Below are 22,346 nucleotides of genomic sequence, written 5' to 3'. Positions count from 1 at the left end.
GAGACTCTTCCTGCGGCAGAAAGGGGCCGGGAGGCCTAGATCCACGCAGGGTGGCTCTTGCTGTAGCCGTTGTGAGCTGTGGGTGATCTAGCTAGCTGCAGCTTGACCGAAAGTTGCTGCGCGGATGCAGCTCCATGGACAACCGCTAACGGCGCTATCGTTAGGTGCCCGCAGCAGCGCTATAGGCCGCAGATCTGGGGGGCAACAACATCACACATCGGTGTTAATCGGGAATGCTGACTCCGCGCTCGCGTCTCTGAGAGATTCGGGGACATCCGTAATGGGTTGGGCGGAGACAAGAGCAGCTGTGCGCCACGAGTCGCAGTCGTGAGTGCGAGTGACGAGGAGCGCGCGAAGGGCTTTGCTCGCAGGTGTGGCCGCCTGATGCTTCTACAGTATGCTCGTGACTGTACCGCGAGCTCAATGAAGGACCTGTGCTCACGCGCTGTGCAGTAGAGCACCCGTGAGCCGTCCGAAGCTTCTTTGGCCCGCAATGTGAGGGTCGTTGCGGCATGTGCATGGAGCGTTGTGGGCAGAGAATCAAGAGCTGCACCCTCCACTAATTGAAATCGTGAACACAGCGGTGGGTCTTTGGTATCTTAATTGGAAGTCATTACCGCCTAAGCTTCGTTTGGCCTTGCTTGCGCTCTCGAGACCGACGCAGTTCGCCGATCATCTGGCACCGTGCGTTGGGCCAAGAGTTTGGTCTGCCGCGAAGTCTTCTCGTCGTCTACAGCAGCTGGCTGAATTGTACATTTCACTGACTGTACCTACTCGCTACTTGGCCTCTCACGCATCCCACCAAATGCTCGAGGCGTTGGCGTACGTGTGCGGTGCCGTGCCCGTGCAAAGGCAGAACGTACCGTATGTCCGTGCTGGTGCCGAGGACTGACCGTTGGAAACGTAAGAACTACAATTATGTAGGAGCTCTGATGCGTGCAGCGAGTGGCAGGGTAGCGCGCGTCATCAAGTGGCTGCTTGCATGCTGAGCACCCAAAGCTGCATGCACGTTCTCTCACGACTCCAGTCGATCTGCTGGCCTTGCTTGGTCTCCTCGCGGATCTGCAGGTGATGCGCTTGTGGATGCGTCGGAGTTGAAGGAATGCGATCTCCAGCTCCTGCTGAGCTGCGCTAAGCTACGCGTCGAAGCCATCGCGACTCGCTCAGAGGAAAATGGCGTGGCCGGATGGCGTGGATCGAAGGGAAGGCCATGCGGCGTGCAGGCTGGATCGCTCAGCGAGCAGAAGCCGCTCGCTACCGCTGTTGTGTAATTATTCTTTTTGTGCATTTCTCTATGGTCCGAGTCTTGGGCCAATTGGAGTGCATCAGACAGTCGCAGTACCTACAGTCTGTGAGTCAAGTCAGCACCAAGGCCGAATCGTGAATAGTGTACGAGTCGCCGCCGGGGCTCGGAGCGGTCAGCCCGTTTGCGTCACTGCGAGAACTGAATTTCGGCGTGGTTACGACGCTCGATCGAGCGAAGTGAGCTCCCAACTTAGTGTATGCGCTCCTTTCTTCACATCGCTGCCACTCGAGAGTGATCCACGAGACCCATCTTTCCGTAGTGCAGACACTTGGTGTACACCCACCATCTCTGCCCTTCGGCAGGCTCGTAGCATCTCTCCCCTAACGCCACTGCGCGCCCCGATGATCTCGCAAAAAGACACGCTGCATGGTGCGCAAGGGACTAGGAGTGCAAAGCAACGCGACAGCGTTCTGTAGTAGTAGCTCGTGAGCAACAAAGCATCCTCAGGGCTTGATCAAGCAGGACTTGACAACATACGGCATCCACCACTCGAGCTAGCACTCAAAGAGAAGCTGTCACCCGCCGATCAGGCACTCTTCAATCATGGGTCGACGTTCTATGCTCGACTCCATTCTCAATCGCCCCTCCCAATCCTACACTGCACCTGATCCAAACTTGACCTCGTCCTCTCGAAGCAAGACACCGCGAGGATGGCAAGCTCCCAGCGACCTTCCAAATGCGCCCAATGCGCCCTCGAGCATTCTGTCCGGCTCCATGTTCTCCAAGGGAACACTTGGTAGGACCAAAGGTGCTTCTGTAGGCGGATCAGTGACTGGCGGCAGTTTGCGATTCGGTCGCAAGAAAAAGAACAGCATCATTGATGATGGTGCGAGCAGCATCGCGCCACCTAGCACGGTTGCAGACAGCGTCACAGGCGAGCGGCGCCGAAGTCGATGGTGGGAGGGCTCACTTCGCGGGCTCGGCAAGTCTGGCGGAAGCAGAGCTCCTAGCATTGCGGGCGAAAGCATCTTCTCAGAACCTGCCGAACCTCCTTCTGGACGTGCAGCAGGCTGGGCAGGCGTTGGTGCGGGAGCAACGGACTCTAGTAGAAGACGACATGGCACTTTCAGCGAGTACGGGGAGCCCTCTGGCAGCAGATCACGCATGGCATCACCTAGTCCAGTTCCTCCTCTACCACAGCACGACTTGAGCGCGCTGAGGGCTATGAACGGCAATACTAGCCTCGCACAATCTGGTCGTCTCGCAACACAGGGCGTAGCTCCACTAGGCCAGTCAGATCCGGCCCTTGCTCGCTCCAGAAGCCCACCGCCGCCTTCTCAAAGCGGCTCTGTGCGGTCATCCTCGGCGAAGCGTGATGGCAAGCGTCTATCGACCGCATCGAGCCCAGATCTGCAAGCTCAAGCAGCTCGACAGCGACAAAGTTCAAAGGGACAGGATGCATCGCAGGACTGGTCCGCTTTCATCGCAAGCATGAATGGTCCCCAAAATGTCAATGGCCGAGTCCAAAGTTTCGCTGTGGCGGCATCCGCTTCCTCGGCAAAGGACGCCAAAGTGCAGAGGCGGAGAAGCGCAGCTGAGAGGGTACGCAGAGAGTTGGAGCAGGATGCCTTGGCGGACCAAGCAAGTAGAGACCCTGGGGTGGTGCACCAAGATCTGCTCGCAAGGGCTGCTGCGCAAGTCATTGGCCAGAGCGCGCCGCTTCAGTCCGGGGCTGAGCCTGTCGATCAACAAGGGATGCAATCGTATGCTGGTCTTCGTCCTGGCTCAGTCATTGGCGAGGCCAGCGAAAGTCGACCTGTGTCTAGTCTGGCCACTTCACATCCTCCAGCGCGACCCGAGGCCGCGCACACACAGCCTCTGGACCAACATGCTTGGGCCGTCCAACAGCACGCAGCTGCCTTGAATGCCGTTGCGCCTTCGAATGGCTCGGTGCACACACTTGCTGTGCAACAGCACCTGCAAAGCCATGCTCAGGCAGTTGCTCAGCCAGCTCCGGCCTCCAGCGTAGTCCCGCAAACGCCGGCCGCTGTCCAACCTCCGCGGCCAGCTTCCTCTGCATCTCTCCATCGGGACTTGCCCCCGTCACCATCAGCAGCTCAAGGACAAGATGACGAATCAGAATCTTCAGGCGAGGAATCCCAATCTGGAACGGAGTCGGAAGAAAGCGATGAGACGGCGCCTCGTCAAGTCCCGATGCTCGATGCTTTGGTGGAAGAGGATGAGGACAGCAGCAGCGCAGGTGGACATGAAATGCGGCCGCGCTCCCCGCCTGTTCCGCAAGCCCGACACTCTGCTTTCGCAGCTGCCTTGAAAAAGTCGAATGTTGCGGGCACCAATGTGGCTGCGGAGGTCAATCAGCAAGCCACTTCCGTAACTCCTGCCATCAGTGTAGAGGACGTCCCGAATCAAGCTCTACTCAAGGATCATCGACCAATTGCCGAAATAACACGGGAAGAGACGGACAGCGACAGCGAGGAAAGTCTTAGCGAAGAGGGGCCCATCACACAAGGCCCATTGGCCTCTACTGCATCCGCGGAGAGCGTTGCGCCATCATTGCCACCCAAACCTTCGCAGGAGCGGAGTGCTGAAGTGGCCCCCGCTAAGCAGAGCGATAGCGATCGCAAAGCAGAATCTGACGCAGAGGATTCGGATACAACAGACTCGGAAGCGGCTTCACGGAAGAGCAGTGGGGCCAGCGGACCGGCGAGTCGCGCGTCGTCCATCCGGCCTAGCACTCTACCTAGACGGCTCAGCGATCTCAGCCTCGGCGCTTCGTTTGCCATCAGCAACATGCTGCGAGGCAGTCGAGCGCCATCGCAAGCTTCGTCCTCGCGTCGCATGCGCATGCGAGATGGGGACTCTGACAGCGCTGGTGAGCGTTCGGAAGATGACGCGGAACTGCGTGCCAAGGCGCAACTGGAGTTGGAGAGGCTTCGATCCATCAAGGTGGGGGATGATTTCTTTGGCGACAGTCTGGCAGGCATGTTGGACACGTTCGATCGCAGGAATTGGTCGGACACTACAATCGATCGATTGGGGCTTGATGCGAGCGCCAAACAGCAAGAGGCTGCCCGCACCGGCAACACAAACAGGTCTTCGATCATTCAGAACAGTGGCAAAGGCTCGAATGCCGAGTCGTCTGTTCACGAGCGGCTGATACAAATTCGCCAGCAGCGCGCGGAGCTCAGTCAGACTGCGGCCGGCAACGTTGCCGAGACGAAGAGCTTGGAGAGCGGCATTGCGCCAAGCTTCGCTGCTGCGTGGCTCCTCAACCAGGCAGACGACAAGTCTGTGCGCAGCCGCGCCGACTTGCTCGCTTCGACTCACAATTCACACAGCGCTTCGCACGCTCGCCAGGCCTCTGCAGCGAGCGCCGGCACGTTGGACTCGGTGGGTAGCCCTGCCGAGCAATACAAAAGCCTCTTTGCTGGGAGCGCATGGCAGAGCGAAGCAAGCTCTGCGGCTGCGAAGCCTCCAGTCAGTATTCTTGACAGACCTCGGCCGCGTGGTGCCAAGCCATCAGATATGGGTGGCGTAGAGATTCGCCAGGGAAGGCTGGAAGCTGACTCGCCAGCCAAGGCTAGTCCTCCACCCGAGGACACGCGCAGCACTCTACCTGCAAGCTTGTCTGCCGCTCTTTTCAAGACGCCGCCAAGAGAGGGCTCTCTCGCTGAATCTTCGTCTGCGGACGATTCCGCTACGACCATGACGCCCGCCGATACAAAAAGCAAGGACAAGCCTGCTCCTGCCAAGTCAGCTTTGAAACCGAAGCCCTCCAAGTCGCTTGCCGACACGCTCTTCAATTTTGGCTCGCCTGGTAAGGACGAAAAGCGGGAAAAGAAATCGAGGAGAGGAGGTGCTTCCAAGGCTACCTTTGCCAACGATGACAAGGACGACTTCAAAAATGACGAGGCTCAGGAGGCGTCCAAAGCGCCACCTTCAGCATGGGCAAAGAAAGAGCGCAAGATTGCCAAAGCGGAGCGCAAAGCGCAGCTTGCTCAAGGAACGGGCAATGTGCAGTCGAGCGAGCCCTTCAGAGGCGACTCACTCGCGAATCCAGCCCCCGGCAAGGTACAAGGCTCGAATCAGCATCCAGACCCGCTTGAGCGAAGCACCGACCTGGACCTCTCGCCGCAGCGGCCTGATGCCTTGTATCGCGTGTCTAGCGGGCTGACTTCGCCTGGAGGTAGCAGCACAGACGGATTCGAATCGGCAAACGAGTTCGTTACTCCTGACGTCACCCCAAGGGAAGATCCACTCAACAGAGCTGCGTTTTTGACCTTGCCTAAGCTTGCTGTAGCGACATCAGTGGATGGGCTGCCGGCATCGCAGGCCAGTCCGCCATTGCCTTCTGCGACGTCGGCATATCTGGACGCACCAGAGTCTCCTCTGGCACCTCACACCCTGCCCAGCCTTGCCTCGACCTTGAAGTTTACTACTGCTCCTGACCTGTCAGCACTGAACGATGATCAGTCCTCCAAGCGTGAGTCTTGTTTCCTCAGAAGTTGCAGTAGTTCGTCGGGAACTGAAGCCGTGGGCTTTCTGATTCTGCCACAGCGTCAGCGGGCGCTGCATCACTTTCGCCTTCTCGTGAACACTCTGTGCAGTCCGCGGATATTCCTGCACCTGCATCTGCTCCTCTTGCCACTCCGGCACTTCGTCGTGAGACAGTTGGCGACTCGCCGATGGAAGACCTGTGGTCTGGCGAAAGCGCGTTGAGTACCAATATTTCTACACCATCCGCCTCTGACGTTTTGGTCAGCCACGCACCCTTGTTCGACCAACGTGCGCCAGCTTTGAACAAAGGCAAAGGCAAAGAGGTAGAACCAGCGCTAGAGTCGCAAGCAGTGCCGTCTTCCCAGCCAGCCGCAGTGGTGGATAAAGACGGCGCGTTGAGCAAAAGGCTGCCAATGCCTCCCGTTCCCTCCTTCGAGAATGCAGTAGCTTCAGAAAACCTCCCTGACGACACCACACCCCTTGCTGTCAACCGGCCCGAGCCCACTTTCGGATCACGCACCCCTCAAGCGCGCGAGCAATCTGAGCCGCACTACGTGAACCTTATTCCGCCGACTCCACCAGCACTAGAGTCTCGACCCTCATTCGGTGCCTCGCGTCCTCCTGCGACAGAGCCACTCGCGGAGGACAATGACACGGCTGAGGAAGTGGGCAGACCTGGCGTGCTCCGTCGCTCCTCATCGACCAAGTCTACAAGTCGCAAACGCAGCTCAATTGCAGCCTCGGAGCCGGGTGAGGGAACTGCGGGTTCCTCATACACCCTTGCGCGCTCAGCTTCGACATCGACGAAGCGTCCTGTCAGCTACCAAGTGTACACCGGCAAAGGTCTGAGTTTGCCGCCAGGCCTCGTCGCCACGACGGTCGCCTCTTCGGCGCGACGGACGAGCAGTGTTCCAGTCGCGTCGAGTGATGTGCCCCATGCCACGTCCGCGGAGGCTGCGCCTTTGGTGGAGCGCAAGAAGAGCTCGAAGAAAGCAGGCAAGGAGAAGAGTTCGCTTCGAAAGGCCAAGACGGTGAGTGCTCGCTTCGGCGATGCGTCAAGATTGTAGTCCTACAACTGACAGTCGCGCTTCGCATCGTTCATGCAGGCTGCACCGGACGCCCCTCCTGTCCCAAAGATACCCACCCTACCCAGCGCGCCTGGCAGCGTGCGTGATGAGGATGTATTGTCGTCCGTAGGAACCCACACGGAGTCGAACGCAGGCTCGCAGCTCTCCGCGTCGCGGTCAGCTTCTCCATCCGGCTCGCCCTCGCCTGCGCCCAGCATCTCAGCCCCTGGATCTGTTGTGTCTTCAGCGGCCGGAAGCGCGGTATCGGACGGCTCTTACTCTCGTCTTTACGCACCTCATCCCCGAAAGATACGGACGTTGTCCGCAGGTCCGAGTGGCCAGGCAAGGACCGCGGTCATGTCCGCCATCAACGAGTGGGAAAGCAGTCCGATTAGCGAATACGCGGTACCCAGCCCATTGCAAAACGACGCAAGTCCAACAAGCCTCAACCCAGTGGGCGCGTATGGTCGTGGACCAAGTCCTGTTCCGGTCAGTGTAGGACCTAGCTCGGGGCACGCATCTGTGTACAACAGCGTGCCTGCCTCCATGGCGTCGAGAAGCAACAGCAGCATCGTTATCGGAGCAACTCCTGCCCTTGTGCGGAGCGCCCCGATTGGTGCCGCCACTGATGCCTATTTACCGGTCCCTCGGTCGAGGCTGAGCATGGACGGTGCAAGCAGTCCCGTTCATTTTGGCGATCGCCGAGGCTCGGCTTCACCTGCGACCCAAAGCGTTGACGGTCATGGCCGCTACTATCCAGAGTCGGCGGCATCGAGAGAGAGCGGCTGGTCGGCTTCGCAGTCAGCTATGAGCCTGCCAGCGGTGCCCACGGCCTCCTATAGGCCCAAGGATCCTCTTCGCTCTCAAAACACAATCGACGATAGGCTTTACGCTCGCACGACTATGAACACGGTATCTGTGGCGAGCGGAGCTTTCATGCAAGAGGCCAAGTCACAAAGCAAGAGGCGCTCGATTGACGCACCGGCGGGTCCTCTCGCCGGCTCTGGCGCACCTCGTACTTCCTCTGAGGTGCCGGAGCATCTACAGGATGAGCTTGGACAAACGACGATGGCGCTCAGCTCCCACACTCCACCGCCGCGCAAGCTCACTTCGACTCAAGTCCTGTGCCAAGTCATCGCAGTAGCGATCGATGAGTTCGATAGGACGGTGCTGCGCGAGAAAGTTAGAAATGGAAGCGCTTACGGTTTCGTCCCAGGCCGGTCGTTCTCCGGTCGTGTCATGGAGACAGGTTGGGAGGTCAAGAAAGTACGCCGGGGAGATGTCGTCTTCGGTTTGCAGACCGCGAAGAAGTCAGGTGCTCTTGCAGAGTTCATGGTCATCGAGCAGAACCTCATCGCAAAAGCACCCGAAGATTGCTTGACGACGGAACAGATTGCCGCGTTACCAGCGACAGGAGTCATGTCTTATCAGCTCATGCAGAATCACTGCTCCCAAGTGCCGCGCGGGGCGCGCATTCTCATCCTCAACGCACACGACGGCATCGGCCTTCTGACAATGCAGGAGTGCGCCCCTCTTGGGCTCATCGTCGTTGCACAGTGCCCTGCTTCGGTATCCGATGGTGTCGCGGTATGCGAAGCCAATGGTGCACACGAAGTCGTCATTGGGGAACCGCTTTGGGCAATCAATTCCCTGCATGAGTCCAGCTTTGACCTCGTCGTGGACACTGTGGGCGGACGTCGAATCTATGATGCCGCTCGGCGCATTCTCGCCAACGGCGGTCAATTCACCACTTGCTTTGGGGACGAACACACTTCAGCAAATCCTAATCTCCGTTCTCATCTGCGATCCCTACGACGCAGCTTTTTCAAAAAGGATCGCAAAAACATCGGTTACGAATGGCTCGGCACGGATCAAGGCGAGGACTGCCAAGAGGCTTTGGAAGCTGTGCGCGTGGCTGCTCAGCGTGGCGACGTCTGCCCTCGACTGAGATCCATCTTGCCATTCGCCGACGCCCCTCGTGCATTCGACCCAGTCATTCGAGGCGTCGAAGAGGAGCCGGGTGCCGTCGTCGTTCGCGTTTCATAAACAATCCGGTGATCGATCAATGCCTCTATCCCAAGCTATCACACACGCACTCCACTCATTTCTCCCGTGCTCATCCTCATATCCTGTCACCGTCTTCACGCTTCCCATGCATGCGGCAGCTATCGCTCAATGCTTACTTGTTGCTGACGGCGCCGCCGCATTGCTGCTCACCCCATCCCACAACACCCAAAAATTTCCTTGCACCTTGCACTGCTCGATGGACTGCAATTCGAACACGAGGTTTTAATCTCTGATTGCATTTGATGTCGCGTTGACAAAGTCGGTGACGTGGGATGATGACATGATGGACCGCTTTCGCAGATTAGGGAAGTCTAAGGTACATGATTTCAGGGTCGGATCTGCTTTGCTCTAGGATGTAGAAAGGACCGAAGCATGCCTCCGTGCAGCTCGGAGAGCCAGCAAGCAAGCGACGGCAGAGGAAAGCGAACCGATGAGAAAAACGCAGACGAGTCCCGCCAGTCCATGCCTGGACTTCAAGTCGCTGGCCTCGGCTGAAGTTCCGGCGAGAGACGCTGCGCCTTGATTTGAGCCCTGTGTCTGATTTGTTGCTGCATGAGCACGGGGTAAAGCGGATTGACCCGGCTCCAGTATGGCAAAGACTGCCGTCGGCGGTATAGGCGTGCTAGCGTCAGCGATGGTGGAGCTAGCACATCTCGAGTCACGCCCAGCTCACTCAGTGTCGATACGAGCGTGACGATAAATTGCGGTAGCACAATCGCGACCTGCAAGATGTCCCGGAAAAATACCGTCAGCCAAGCAATACCTCTCTCGTATCGTCTGCACCATCAGCTTCACTTACATTGTGCAGACCCAAAACAGTTCCTGCCCTGTCCGGGCTGACATCTACGTGGGGCACAGCCTCGGGAGCAAAGCTCAAGACACCCTCTGGATCTTCATCTTCATCAGACTCTGAGTGGGGACCTCTGCCTGCTCCCGCGCTTCTCGAATGGTCTCCTTGTTGCGACACTCCATCCGCTTGCGTCCCCTCGGCTCTACCACCGTGCCCTTTTGGTGTCCCGGCCCCTTCACCCTCTGCGATATCTGTGTCAGGGTCTCTGAAAAGCAGACCCTCGGCTTCTTCTTGCTCTTGCTCAATACCTACGGCATGTCCTGAACGCCTTCTCACATGGGCGGGGTGTCTGCCTTGAACCCGGGCGAGTGCAACGCTTTCGCCTGCCAGTGGAGCAGCGCTCTCTTTCTGTATGAGCACGCCGAGCTGCAGTGAAGATTTTCAAACCGAATGAGTATCGCTTGCAGTGTTTTTTTTTTTCTTTCGCCCGAAGTCGTTGCACTTACAATGGCAAAGGGAGCCCAATGGGTCAAAGCCCAAGCCGCGCCGGCGGTGACGACAAGGAACCAAGCGAGGACGGTGGAGGAGAAGCCTTTGGCAAAGATAGCAGCAGGAAGTGTGGCGAGCAAACAAACGCTCAATAGCCCCAGACTGCTAGCCCATAGAGTTGGAAGCGCGTTGGGCGCAGTTCGCTGCAACACGGGCGGCACAAAGATGGCGACTAGAAGCGAGAGCGTCGCGTGTGCAGCCATAACTAGTGAGGCGAATCGAGTCGAAGCCGTCAGAGCTGAGCCGGCAATGATAGACAGATTGGACAGATAGAGGGACATGTAAAAGAGAAAGGGAAACCAAGCTATCCATGCCCAGACTATGGAGTTCGAAGCGTGATCAGTCTGACGCAAATTGGCATCTATGCATGATGCTACTCACACTGCACCACAAAGATGTCGAGAATGGGCCTCGAAAGGGAGAAAGCAGTCTCGCGCAGCTCGCTGACGTGTTCCTTTATAGCATGTAGACCTTTGCGAGAATGCTGCGCGTAAGATCCAGAAGCTGACTCGCGGCGCAAAGGCTCCTCATCAGCCGCCCATGCCGTTCCAGCGTGTGTTGCGACGAGTATGAGTATCGTGAGGGCCGCGACTGCGCGGAGCTGTGCTTCCATTTTGCCCACCTCCGCATCAACCTCCTGGCCTGAAGACTGACTTGGCGACCCAGCAACGATGCTGAAAGGCCACACATCCTCCAAACGAGCTTGACCTATCAGGAAGCCCATGACCGAGCCTGTGCCTGCCAATCTGGCCATCCAGGCATGAGCTAGTGATTGAGAGGTAGCAGGCACGAGGTCGAGCACCAAGGCGCGGTCCAGAGCATTCACTGAGATGTATGCCAAGCAAGTGTAAGGCACTCTAGCCACAACGGAAGCGCTGGCCAGACAAACTCACGCGCATTCACCCCCACATCGATACCAAAGATGCAAAGCACCGCGATGAGCTTCGTAGCTGTCAAGCCCATTCCCAACAAGTCAGAAATGCTTCTAGCCCAGGCCAATCCAACAACACTAGCAGTGGTGCCAATCACTCCAGCTAGGATGAAAGCTCTTCTCCTTCCCCAGGGATGATGGCTTCGGTCGGAGATCATTCCCATCAGAGGCTGGACTATCAACCCGGATGTTGGACCTGCTAAGAAAACTAGTGCCATACCGGCTGCGCTGAGACCTAGCGAAATGAGGTAGGGAGAGGCGAATGCCATTTCGAGCGACCAGATGGATTGAGCACCTAGTGCAGAGAGAGTCAACATGGGCAGCCGGAGCTCATCTGGACCTCGTATCCGGCCCGAAGGGCGATGAGGATGCCGATGATTGGCCGTGCCCAGGTTGCTGCCTCCTCCCCCGACCATTTCGAAGACCTAAGCAGCAGAGGATGTCGCAGAAGAGGGCGAACTTTTGTGGACTCAAGCGGTGCACAACGGACGCGTTGGGTCGACGTCTCTTTTAAATGGCGCTCTGCTCGGGAGAGCAAGATCGCTAGTTTTGGTCTTGGATGCTATGATCGAAGAGGAGATCGGAGATGCTGCTTGCTCTCTCTGCAATGACACCTCCGTGATCATCGTATCGAGGTGACCTCTTGCACATCTGCGTGCATTCTTGATTTGCACGATGCTATATGCATCACAGTCTGACTGCCTATTATGTACAGTAGCTGCTGCAAGCTAGCTTGCATGGTGCTGCGCCATCAGAAGGCGCTTTACCTAGCGTCGCCCAGCCCCATCACCCACGCTCGCAGCGTGCACGGCCCAACTGTTGCTGCTGCTGCACTTAGTCACGTGGATGCCAAGCACTTGCAGGTGCAATCCCCGAACGTGGGGTCCGTCAGGCCCGACGTCGGACTCGGGACTCGTATGGCCGATTTCTTTCGTCCTTGATTCTCAACCTCATTATCTCTCCAACGACGCTGTGGTGCAAATGCTGTCAAGGGCAGATTACACCCGCTTACAACGTGCCCAAAGCTGAGAAGATCTCGACACCCCTTCGAGGCAAGGGGGTCTCGAGTCACAGAACGCACTCGTGTCAAGATGGCACTCAATTGGACCATGGTGGATGAGGATGGAAGGAGACCTGTGCCTCTGCCGCACGAAAAGGTGAAATGACAAAGCTGCATCTCGATGCAATCAATGCTGCTGCCTCAGATCAGCGCTTCTGCCGACTTCCACTGACCATCCTTGTCCTTCCACACAGGTGTTCTATTCCGTCGAGCATTGTCAGATCAGGTCAGCACGAGTCATCCACGCACCTCAAACATCAATCTTGCTGACATTTCCTGCGATACGCCTCCCTGTAATACGCTTGTGAATCACATCGAGGCCAGCTTGCAGTCTGGCGCGTCCAGCAAGAAGCTAGAGTCGAAAGGCACGGCGTTCTGCACGAATCAGCGGGTGAGCGCCGTGCTCTCTAATTTTGGTCGTCCGCATTGAGCGATTAGCTCCGCGTTAGAACATTCATAAGACCGTGTTGTCTGATCTAAAGTCCACCTCGCACGCAAACGTGCTTTCTGCCAGGTGCTCTTCCTGGAGCAACCCTTTGCCGGTCAGCAATCAGCTTCGCATCAAGATACATCAACCGCGCCCACTCAGCTACACTCCCTCTCTGTGCCGTTGAATCATTGGCAAGATGCTCGCTACATGATTCCCATATTCGGTCAAGCCTACTACGAAGCTAGAATCTTGGCCGTTCGTGACGGAGGCCTGTGGGATGGAAGCACAAACGATAGCTCGGCCAGGATGTCCCTCGTCAAGATCTGGTTCAACGAAGGTGGCGGGTCCCTTTTCAAGGATGCGGTCGAAGAGGCCAAAAACAGGTTGGAACAAGGTGCTGCATCTGCTCATTTCGAAGCTTTGCGTGAGTCCAAAGAAAATGTCGACCATGCGCGTTGCTTGCTATGCTATGCTTAGCGAATCATCCCCTCTGCCGACCGCTAGCTACCTACTCGCCGCCGCCTCCAGGATCTAGTGTAAACGCAGCAGCTAGCATTCCAGCCCCAGCCACTTCAGCACAAACAGCGGCTCCCTCCACTGCATTGACGACGCACATCACGGGCGCAAGCGAGGCTCAGTCGACCGACTCTATGCCTGGACAGGCCGATCTGGCCGCAGCTGCCGCCGCAAGGGAAGCGGAAGAGGAGGAAGAGGTGCAGCGAGAGCGAAGAGCTTCGGTCATTCAAGCTGCGCCAGGCGCAAATGAGCTAGACTCGAGAGCGCCTCGAGCAAACCCAGATTCTGGAAAGCACGGCGATCTCCCTGGCTACGACGAAGCTACCTCGTCGGCTCGCCGAAGGTGATTGTGCCTACAAACGTCTTCCAGACGCGATGTTCGTCCGACTCGAGTCGGTGATGAAAGTGACATTGCATCGTCGTATAAGTGAGGCAAAGCGATTTCGTAATAAACAAGCGTGACTTTTGTAAACTGAACATTGCGATAGGGTAAGCAGCGGCAAAAGGGAGGCGAGTCCACGGAGACGATGCGCAAGAAGGAGCGCTACAATTGCGCTTGCACCAACTCCAAGTATCGACCCTTTCTTTCCAGCAATGCCGAGTGTGTACCGGATTCCCTGATTTGACCATCCTCCACCACATGAATGGTGTCTGCGTGTCTGATCGTGCTCAGTCGATGGGCAATGGTGACGACGGTGCGACCTTTGCTCGCCTTGTCAAGCGCTCTCTGCACGCTTACTTCCGACTCAGCATCCAGCGCGCTAGTCGCTTCGTCAAGCAAAAGGATCTGCGGGTCCCTCATGAGTGCTCTGGCGATGCAGATGCGTTGCTTCTGTCCACCGCTAAGTTGAGTCCCCTTCGTTCCACAGTCCGTGTCGAAGCCTTGTGGCAAGCCCCTAATGAAGTCCAAGATGTTTGCTTGTTCGCACGCCTCTTCCAGCTGCTCTTGCGTGACGCTCGAAGGGTCTCTGGCGCCTAGGCTCAGGTTCCATCGAACGCTTCCACTGATCAGGACCGGTTCTTGACTGACCAGCGCGATGCATTCGCGATACTCTTCCAGCGGAATTTTGCGCACGTCCACATCCCCCACTTTTAGCGTGCCTTGGCAGGGATCGTAGAAGCGCGCAATCTGCTGTAGGATGGTGCTCTTGCCGCTGCCACTCGGTCCGACGAAAGCGTGCGTTTTGCCACTCTTGATGGTCAAGTCGAGGTGCTGCAAAGCGGGATGGTCCGGTCGCTGGGGGTATCTTAATTCGACGTCACTGAAAACGATGTCGCCAAGCCCCGCGAATCGTTTCTCTTCGGGCGTAGGAGGTGCATCGGCGGGGATCATCGAAGCAATCTTGGGCTTTCGTTCGGACCACCCAATGACCATCTTGAACGCTGCTGCTGCACGTCCTATGTCTGGCAGGAATGTGAGAAGCCTTCCTGCCGAGAAAGTCCCAATGACTGCCGCTTCGAAGCCAGAGTAGAGAACGCTCTGAGACATAGTGCCGTCCGCATACAGCTGGCCTCCCCAGTAGAAGACGAGCGCAGAAACGAAGAGCACCATGGCCTGAGCAAAGGCAAAGCCGCCCGCTCCAAAAATGAGGTACCTGTTCCTCGAAGGGGCTGCTTTTGCGCGCTCATCGAAGACTCGCATGATCTCGAGCTCTCTGCCGAGCGCAGCCACTTCTCGCACAGCGTCCATATTCTCCGCCACGTATGATGCAGCATGGCCAGCTGGAACAGAGACGTCGCGTTCGTAGCGCTCCAAAAAGTAGACGTTGACCCCACCAGCGAGTAGAATGGCAACGATTGGAGCGTGGACGACTAGGGCGAACCTAGTGCTAAGGATGAAGCCCAGCACGACGCTACCGCTCAGGTTGGCGGAGCCGATCAAGATCTGTGCGAAGATCACACCGGTCGCCGCGGCCACCGACTGAGGATTGGTCGCGACGGCAGAGGTGAGCGATCCAGGGTGATTGTCCGGCGAATCGAACCAGCCAATCTCTTGTCGAATCACAGCGGCAAAGCCCATCACCTTGAGTCTGCGCACGAGCAACTCCGATGCCGCTTCCAGAGCACTTGAGTGGATGATGACCAGGAGGAGAACAGCAATGGCGATGAGGAAGAACCAAAGGGCGTTCCGATTTGTCACGGACACTCTGAGGGCATTCATCGTCTCGCGAGGAATGGTCAGACCATCAACGGCAGGTCCGGTTCTCCATCCAGCCACTGGGAAGGCCACACCTGTTGCAATACCTCCGACAATGCCGATCAACCAGAGACTCTTGTATCGACCAGCAAGCTTGAAAAAGTTGCTCAGATACTTCTTCGGAGTTCCTGCGTCGCTGTCTACGTTCTGTTCAGCTGCGGGGGCGGCTGCTTCTTCGGCGTGGCCCAGATGAGAGTGCACACCTCCGCGACCCCCAGCCATCGGCATCGGAATGTCGGTGACTCGGCTGCGCCGAGGGGCAAGAGAGTGCATTGAAAGACCTGAAGAGTGCGAGGGAGATCTGAAAGGTTGAAGTGATGGTGCCACTCGAGTAGTCGCCATGTCGGAATTGAGCACCTCGTCGCACGAGCTTGCGTCGGATGCGTCGTCGCTCTGGGGTTCGTCGGAGGTGGAGTCTTGTGACAAAGCCGCACGCTGCGTCAGCACCATCGTACGGTAAGTCTCGTCCTGGCGCTTGGCCTGCATCAGCTGATCGTGAGCCGAGCCTTCTTGGACTCCTGTCGTCGCACGATCGACAATCTGTCCTGCTCGCATAACGACGATCTGATCCGCATGTGCTATCGTACTGAGTCTGTGAGCGATGAGGATAGTCGTCATACCGCGCTTGGCTTGTTCCTCTTTCAGCATCTCGCGAATTCCGGCCTCGCTCTGGGAGTCCAAGGCGGATGTGCCTTCATCCAAAATGAGCAGTGCAGGCTGGCGGATGAGTGCTCGAGCAATGGCGATGCGCTGTCTTTGGCCTCCAGAGAGCAGTCCCGTCTTGCCTCCCGACACATGCGTGTCGACGCCATTCGGTAGCTTGCAGACGAATGCCCATGCTTGCGCCTTTTCGAGTGCTTCGACCACCTTGTCGCGGATCGCATTATATCGGGTCTGCTCCTCTGGTGACAGGGTCTGTCCACTTTTCGGGGTGCGATACTCGTAAGGCGTACCGCAGAGACCCGCTGCCACATTCTCGAAGATAGTGGCTGACATGACCTGCGGCATTTGTCGCACAATGGCGATCTGCGACCGGAGCCAGCTGAGGTTGAGGTCTCGCAAATCGTGACCATGAAAGAGGACCTTGCCTTGGCCTTGGATGTGAGCCTTTCCTTTAGCCTTGATGGCAGCCGTAGACTCGACGTCGGCCTCGTCGCTCTTCTCGCTGCTCTCAGTCGTTTTGCGACGCAGCTTGGTGACAGATCGTAGCAGACCACTCTTCTCCTTTTGCGTCGCTGCAGCGTCCTTTTCTTCTTCAGTCTGCAGGCCTAGCGCGGCGCGATCAGCTGCTTCATCTGCAGCATCATCTTCCCGAATCAAATTGGAGGTCAAGGGATCATATGAGCGCATCAGTAATTCAGTAATTGTGCTCTTGCCGGATCCGCTTTGGCCGACCAAAGCTGTGACCTTTCCGGCAGGAATGTGGAGCGAGACGCCATCGAGACTGGCAATGCTTGGGCGACTTGGGTATGCAAGCCGCACGTCAACTAGATCCACGGAGGGAGGTCCAGTGAGAACGGGTTTCTCGCCACCGGCATCCCGAAGCTCGATGAGTGGTTGCCGCTCGATAGTGCGGCGAAGGAATGTCATGGCAGAGTGGGCGTCGACAAGGCTGGAGACCATGGGTGCCACGTTTGCCATCGCGAATAGAGCATTAAGGTAGTTCCAGAAAGCGGTGAGTCTGCGAAGACCGGCCCTTGAGGTCAGCACAGACCACATAGCTACTGCATACGCATAGCAACACTCACGAAGGGCCGGTCTCTCCGAAGAACCTAGCGATAGCGAAGAAAGCCAGCGGATACGCTGAGACACGATGGTGGAAAAACTTGTAAGTGGCCTTCACACAGAGGACAGCACGCTAGTGGCCCACGATAACGATGCGATGAATAAACTCACAAAGCATGACTGTGAACCAGAAGACTGCGGTCTCCCCACTGCGATAGTATCCACGCTGAATACCCAGCTGACGGAGAGGCCGCAGGTATGCTTCATCGAATCGCTTGACGACATGAGAGCGCATACCGAACGCTTGTAGGATCCGTGCGCCAGAAAGACATTCTTCTGTGAAGCTACTGGCTTGGCCTTCTAGTCTAAGCAAGGGTCCAGCCACCTTTTCCCGGTAGATGGCAATGACGGTAAAGAGGATGATGGCGAAAGGGATCAGGGAGAATAACGTTCCCGCTACGCGCGCATTCTTGATGAAGCCAGTGATTACCGAGGCGACCAGAGTGGACATTGACCACACAACGAAGCCGAGCTTTGGATATTCGCAAAGGATGAAGTTAAAGCCGTTAGCAGACGGAGCTGGTGGACTCAGCCAGACTGAGCAGGCTGCGTCTGTATGCACTCACCTTTTCGCCATACACCACTCTGATCAGTCCAACTTCCTTGCCCGCGTGTGTCGCAATTTCGCCAGCTCCGTGTTTGTCGTGAAACGCAGCATCTTGAGAGAGGCAAGAGGCGACGTATGCGTGTGCCAATCTTTGGGTGAGCTGATGAGATGCGGAAGAGAAGCAAGCCAAGAAGACCCAACAGAAGACAAAGTAGATGCAGGCGCATATAGTCATGATCCATGCTGTCCTGTTCGAGGAAGATCTGATCACGGAGTCGGAAACATCAGGTCCGCTGATCTGTGCTGTCCACACTACACCATAGAGAATGTCGAGGGACAAGATGCCAAGACCGGCGACCAGGGCGCTGAAGAATCCGAGGGCGTAGATGACTCCTGGATGCCTGAAGAATTCACGAGGCCGGTAAGAGAGTTTTGGACAGAACGACAAGAGGTAGAGTGTGGTGGGTAGAGAAGAGCGGTGAGGTCGCAGCGTCTCTAGCAGAGCTTGTTGTCTAGCATCGGGCGCAGCTCGTGCTGCACCGCTGCTGCTGAGGGTGGGCCGAAGTGCAGACATATTTGCTGCCTTGCCAATGGCGAACCAGCTTCGGTACCAGCGCGGAAGCGGATGCTACAGCTCAGCAATGTTGGTCAAGTTTGAATGTGGGGCGCTGATAGGTTGGAGAGAGGCGAAGGTCCTCCTCGAAGATGCAGCTCCTTATAACACTGAAGACCCTTGCGACTCTTGACTTCTTGACGCTCTGACGCTTGCAGACCGCCTCTCTTCTGACAGTCATCGGTATGCAGCCAGCCGCTTCAACGTGTTTCACTGCTGATGCAGCTAGCTAGATCGTGCGATTCGCGCTCTGCTGCCGAACGGGAGTTGGCCGAGCGCGCGAAGCCACAAAAATTTGCGAGGACCTGCTCTTCTTGTAATGCGAAGCTGAGTCGGCCGCAGAAATAAGCGATCGAATCGAGCGTGACTCGATCTCACGATGATGGTTGAAGGCACACGCGGAGGAAGAGAGCCCCGGTGCGGTACCGCACCTTGCGGAAACTTTACAGGAGACGATGTGATGCATGACTCGTCACGACTCAAGACTGCAGCTGTAGAAGAAAGATGTCATCACATGCATGCGCACGACTGCTAAACGCGCGAAAACACCCTGATGCATGCCTGATGCTGGCCAAGCATTCAAAAATCCACGCGCGGACGGCCAAATCACGTCGCGCCGAAGAGCCGAGGTCCCCGCTTTTTGCTTTGCGACACCGATGGAAGGGCAGCGCTATATAGGTGCTGTGAACCGGCCGGCTCCTACGCCGCAAATACCGAGGCACACCGCACAGAGGACCGCCTCATCTCGCGACAAGTTTGCTCTGCCTGCTGCGTGCATGCCAGACTGCTCAGCACATCGCGGATATGACATGCTGTTCCGCGACAATTTCGGACACAGCTATAGCAGCCATAATTTGAATGATAGGCGCGCGCGTATCGATCGCGTAACGCGGTACGCGTGCATGGTCTCGAAATTCGATTTCGAGTCCAAGATTTTGTGAGCGAACACGACCGGCCAGAGTAGCATGCTCACGTGACTCCTTGCATCGCTATCAAATATGTGTCGTCAATCTGCAGTCACGTGAGTCGTGAGCTGTGTGCATGATGCGTGATTGGACGCAGCTAGGATCGCGATGCATGGTTCAACGTCCCTTACCGGACGACCATCACGGATGAAGAATCGTGACTGTGAGCAGACGACATGATTCAACAAAATCGTCGTCCCCGGCTTCAAACGTGATCGCCACCCAGAGAATCTGCTTACCGAGGCTTGCCGGCTCAGGTGTTGTAGTGCAGTTCAATCATGGTCGTCTGCTCATACTTTCTTCGAGGGCAGTGCCGATTTGGAGATGCTTGCAAGAACGAGGTGAGTCCGTCCAGTGAAACACATCAGAGGGTGGGGGAGGCGACATTCGAAATGAACAAGCGCGGAGCACATCCATGACCGGAGCTAACATCCTCTCCTGTGCACTCGTTACATGGATGCGACTTGTCTAGCATCCTCGCAATGGGCAAGCAGGAGGCAGCACCTTTGGTGCATCCACCGGCAACAACGTGTGGGTGGCTGGAGGCAACAAGAACAACACTGGTTCTGGGAGAGGTAGTGCTTTCGCCCCTCCCTCGACCTTTGGTGTGAGCACTACTGGCGGCTCGGGAGCAGGAGCTTCGGCATTCGGGGCGGTCAGCGCGTTCGGTCGACCATCGAGCTTCGGCAACAATGCCCAGTCAACCAACATATCCGCGAATCAAATCGCAGGTGGAGTGCAAGGTCTGCCGCCAGGTATCACTGGCATCGCGTGGAAAGCGGGAAGCGCGGAGCTCTCGCCACACAATATCGCGGACGATGTGAAAGCGCAGAACAGGCCTCTTTGGAAATTGAGCAGCTACGGGCCAGCTCGGAATGAGCCTTCCCTGAAAGACACTGGAGACGTGTCCCCGGAGGAAATGCGATTGAAGGCCATCGAGCTTGTGGCTCAAGGGAGGGGCAACGAGTATGTGAGTACAGCACACGTCCTCATGTGGGCTTCGCAACGTACAGCGGGAGCGATGGAGCTGCATGCTCATCTTGCGTCTCTCATATGCCGTCCAAAGGTCAATTTGGAAGCGCAACTCAATGCTGCCGCAGATGCAGAGTACGAGGCGATCTTGAGAGATACGCAAGCTGCATATCGTAAAGCGGCGTCCAATCAACAGCAATCGCTGAACGACTTCAACAACAAGTACGGCACGAATACCCGTGGCGGCAACACTGCCAGCGCGTTTTCTCAGCCACAAGGAGCAAGCACGAGTGCCTTCGGCTCAGGCGCTCCATCGACGTCTGCTTTCGGCTCCACATCCGCTTTCGGCTCCGGTAGTAGTTCGGCTTTTGGTGCGCCCGCTGCCTCGAATTCTGGCTTTGGCAGCACGAGCGCTTTTGGGGCTGCTGCTCCCTCGATCAGCGCCTTCGGCTCCACCAGCGCCTTCGGAGCGCAAGCTCCAAAGGCATTCGGTGCGCCTGCTTCGGGAAGCGCATTTGGTTCATCAGCTGCCCCTAGCGCGTTTGGTGCGACCTCGGCCCCGAGCGCTTTTGGGGCCACTTCTGCGCCTAGTGCTTTTGGTGCGACATCTGCTTCAAGCGCCTTTGGCTCGACGAACACCCCCAGCGCTTTCGGGTCACCTTCCGCGGCCAGCGCTTTTGGCAGCGCTTCAAAGCCCAGTGCCTTTGGAAGCGCGGCAGCTCCAAGCGCTTTTGGCAGCACAACTACGCCAAACACCGGAAGCGCATTTGGCTCGACGGCAGGTCCAAGCGCTTTTGGCACGACTTCGGCATTTGGTGCAAACGCAGGCTCCAACACGTCCAGCGCATTTAACAAGCCGAGCGCATTCGGTGCCGTCAACGCATCCCCTGCGCCAGCTTCCACCTCAGCGTTTGGTGCACGGCCGCAGCAGAGCGGTGCGAGCGCCTTTGGCTCTCCAAGCGCTTTCGGCGCCCCCAGCAAATCGTCGGCATTCGGTGCACCCCCTGCTCCCTCGTCTGCTTTCGGCGCGCCGAATCCTTCAACCTTTGGATCCAATTTGCCAGCGCAAACGCAGTCGGCTTTTGGCGCTCCCAGCGCTTTCGGCGCGTCTGCTTTCGGATCTGCTGCGCCGGGGCCCATGGCATCGAACTCGGCTTTCGGAGCACCGAGCAATGCTTCACCATCGACTTCTGCCTTCGGAGTAGGTGCGAGCAATCAGAGTGTGAACAGCGCCTTTGGAACGAGCGCCTTCGCATCAGGGCCCACTACAGGGCTGGGAGCAGCAGCGAAAGCAGCAGACCCATTTGCGGACCAAGCACCAAAGGAGACGGACTTGCCTCGAGCTGTATTGCAGCTCTTCGCTGCGGACGCTTTCGAGTGGGGAGCCGTTCCTGGCGTAGAGCCGCCTTTGAGCGTCAGGTGAAGACGGAACATCATGCATTGTACACTATTCAAACCAGCTTCTCTCATCAAATTTGCCTGCAATACATCTGATGAACACACCTCAAGCTCGGAATGAGTGCTATAGGCGCCGCGGCAACGTCTTGATTAGACTGCTCGTAGAACAAGATCTCGGCGAGTCGATGGTCGACCAAAGGTCAAGAGGCATGAATTTAGCTTTGTACAGCGAGCAAAAAACGCGTGTGCAGAAGAAAGCGTGAGTGACAAGGTGCCTGACGGTGAGAGCGGATCGTCGCGAAAGCTGGTGACGGCGAAGGACTGCAGAGGTGGTGCAAGTGAAGAGCAAAGGGTTGAAAGGGAAAACAAGGCGGTACATTTGCGCACTATCTTTTGACGTCGGCAGGTAGGAACCATGTGGAATGGTGCTGGGAGGAGAGGGCGTGAGACAGAATGGAAGAAGGATGAAAAGACCAATTGCACTCTATTTGAGCAGCGATGGGGAGAAAGGACTTTGCGAGGGGTCGAACATGTACGACTGTTGCGTCGGAGCCATGGCATAGGGCCAACATTTGGAGCAAGACTAGACTGAGTGCGTATGCTATGCGATTTGGGGACCAGCGTCGAGCTAACAGGGCAAGGGTACAAAGTGAAGCGAGGGTCGTGGACCTTGCTTCAAGTGGTCAGAAGGTCCA

At 57.0% G+C, this 22,346-nt stretch overlaps 5 protein-coding genes across 5 annotated transcripts; 3 read left to right on the top strand and 2 right to left on the bottom strand.

The window, feature by feature from the left end:
* The first annotated feature begins 1,734 nt into the window (after positions 1-1,734).
* On the top strand, positions 1,735-9,124 carry IE81DRAFT_109027 (hypothetical protein). Its single transcript, XM_025510072.1, has 3 exons — positions 1,735-5,750; positions 5,825-6,795; positions 6,871-9,124. The coding sequence occupies exons 1-3, from the start codon at positions 1,850-1,852 to the stop codon at positions 8,875-8,877; spliced, it is 6,879 nt and encodes a 2,292-aa protein (XP_025370185.1). The 5' UTR covers positions 1,735-1,849; the 3' UTR covers positions 8,878-9,124.
* Positions 9,118-11,824, bottom strand: IE81DRAFT_312884 (MFS general substrate transporter). The gene is made up of 6 exons (XM_025512469.1): positions 11,131-11,824; positions 10,619-11,062; positions 10,195-10,556; positions 9,698-10,114; positions 9,572-9,620; positions 9,118-9,497 (listed from the first exon to the last, which is right to left on the bottom strand). Exons 1-6 carry the CDS (start codon positions 11,582-11,584, stop codon positions 9,247-9,249), a joined length of 1,977 nt encoding a protein of 658 aa, XP_025370184.1. The 5' UTR covers positions 11,585-11,824; the 3' UTR covers positions 9,118-9,246.
* A 293-nt stretch (positions 11,825-12,117) lies between these two features.
* Positions 12,118-13,607, top strand: IE81DRAFT_322952 (hypothetical protein). Its single transcript, XM_025513792.1, has 5 exons — positions 12,118-12,325; positions 12,423-12,454; positions 12,553-12,619; positions 12,743-13,082; positions 13,163-13,607. The coding sequence occupies exons 1-5, from the start codon at positions 12,260-12,262 to the stop codon at positions 13,519-13,521; spliced, it is 864 nt and encodes a 287-aa protein (XP_025370183.1). The 5' UTR covers positions 12,118-12,259; the 3' UTR covers positions 13,522-13,607.
* IE81DRAFT_322950 (P-loop containing nucleoside triphosphate hydrolase protein) lies at positions 13,556-18,707 on the bottom strand. The gene is made up of 4 exons (XM_025513791.1): positions 17,723-18,707; positions 17,268-17,628; positions 17,120-17,174; positions 13,556-17,052 (listed from the first exon to the last, which is right to left on the bottom strand). The coding sequence occupies exons 1-4, from the start codon at positions 18,275-18,277 to the stop codon at positions 13,719-13,721; spliced, it is 4,305 nt and encodes a 1,434-aa protein (XP_025370182.1). The 5' UTR covers positions 18,278-18,707; the 3' UTR covers positions 13,556-13,718.
* Positions 18,708-19,419: 712 nt separating this feature from the next.
* IE81DRAFT_322949 (hypothetical protein) lies at positions 19,420-21,749 on the top strand. Its single transcript, XM_025513790.1, has 3 exons — positions 19,420-19,622; positions 19,754-20,251; positions 20,348-21,749. The coding sequence occupies exons 1-3, from the start codon at positions 19,560-19,562 to the stop codon at positions 21,674-21,676; spliced, it is 1,890 nt and encodes a 629-aa protein (XP_025370181.1). The 5' UTR covers positions 19,420-19,559; the 3' UTR covers positions 21,677-21,749.
* Positions 21,750-22,346: the final 597 nt, after the last annotated feature.

This window comes from Ceraceosorus guamensis (assembly GCF_003144195.1).
Source record: "Ceraceosorus guamensis strain MCA 4658 unplaced genomic scaffold IE81scaffold_24, whole genome shotgun sequence".
Classification (NCBI taxonomy): domain Eukaryota; kingdom Fungi; phylum Basidiomycota; class Exobasidiomycetes; order Ceraceosorales; family Ceraceosoraceae; genus Ceraceosorus; species Ceraceosorus guamensis.
This window is presented reverse-complemented; position numbering and strand designations above follow the sequence as displayed.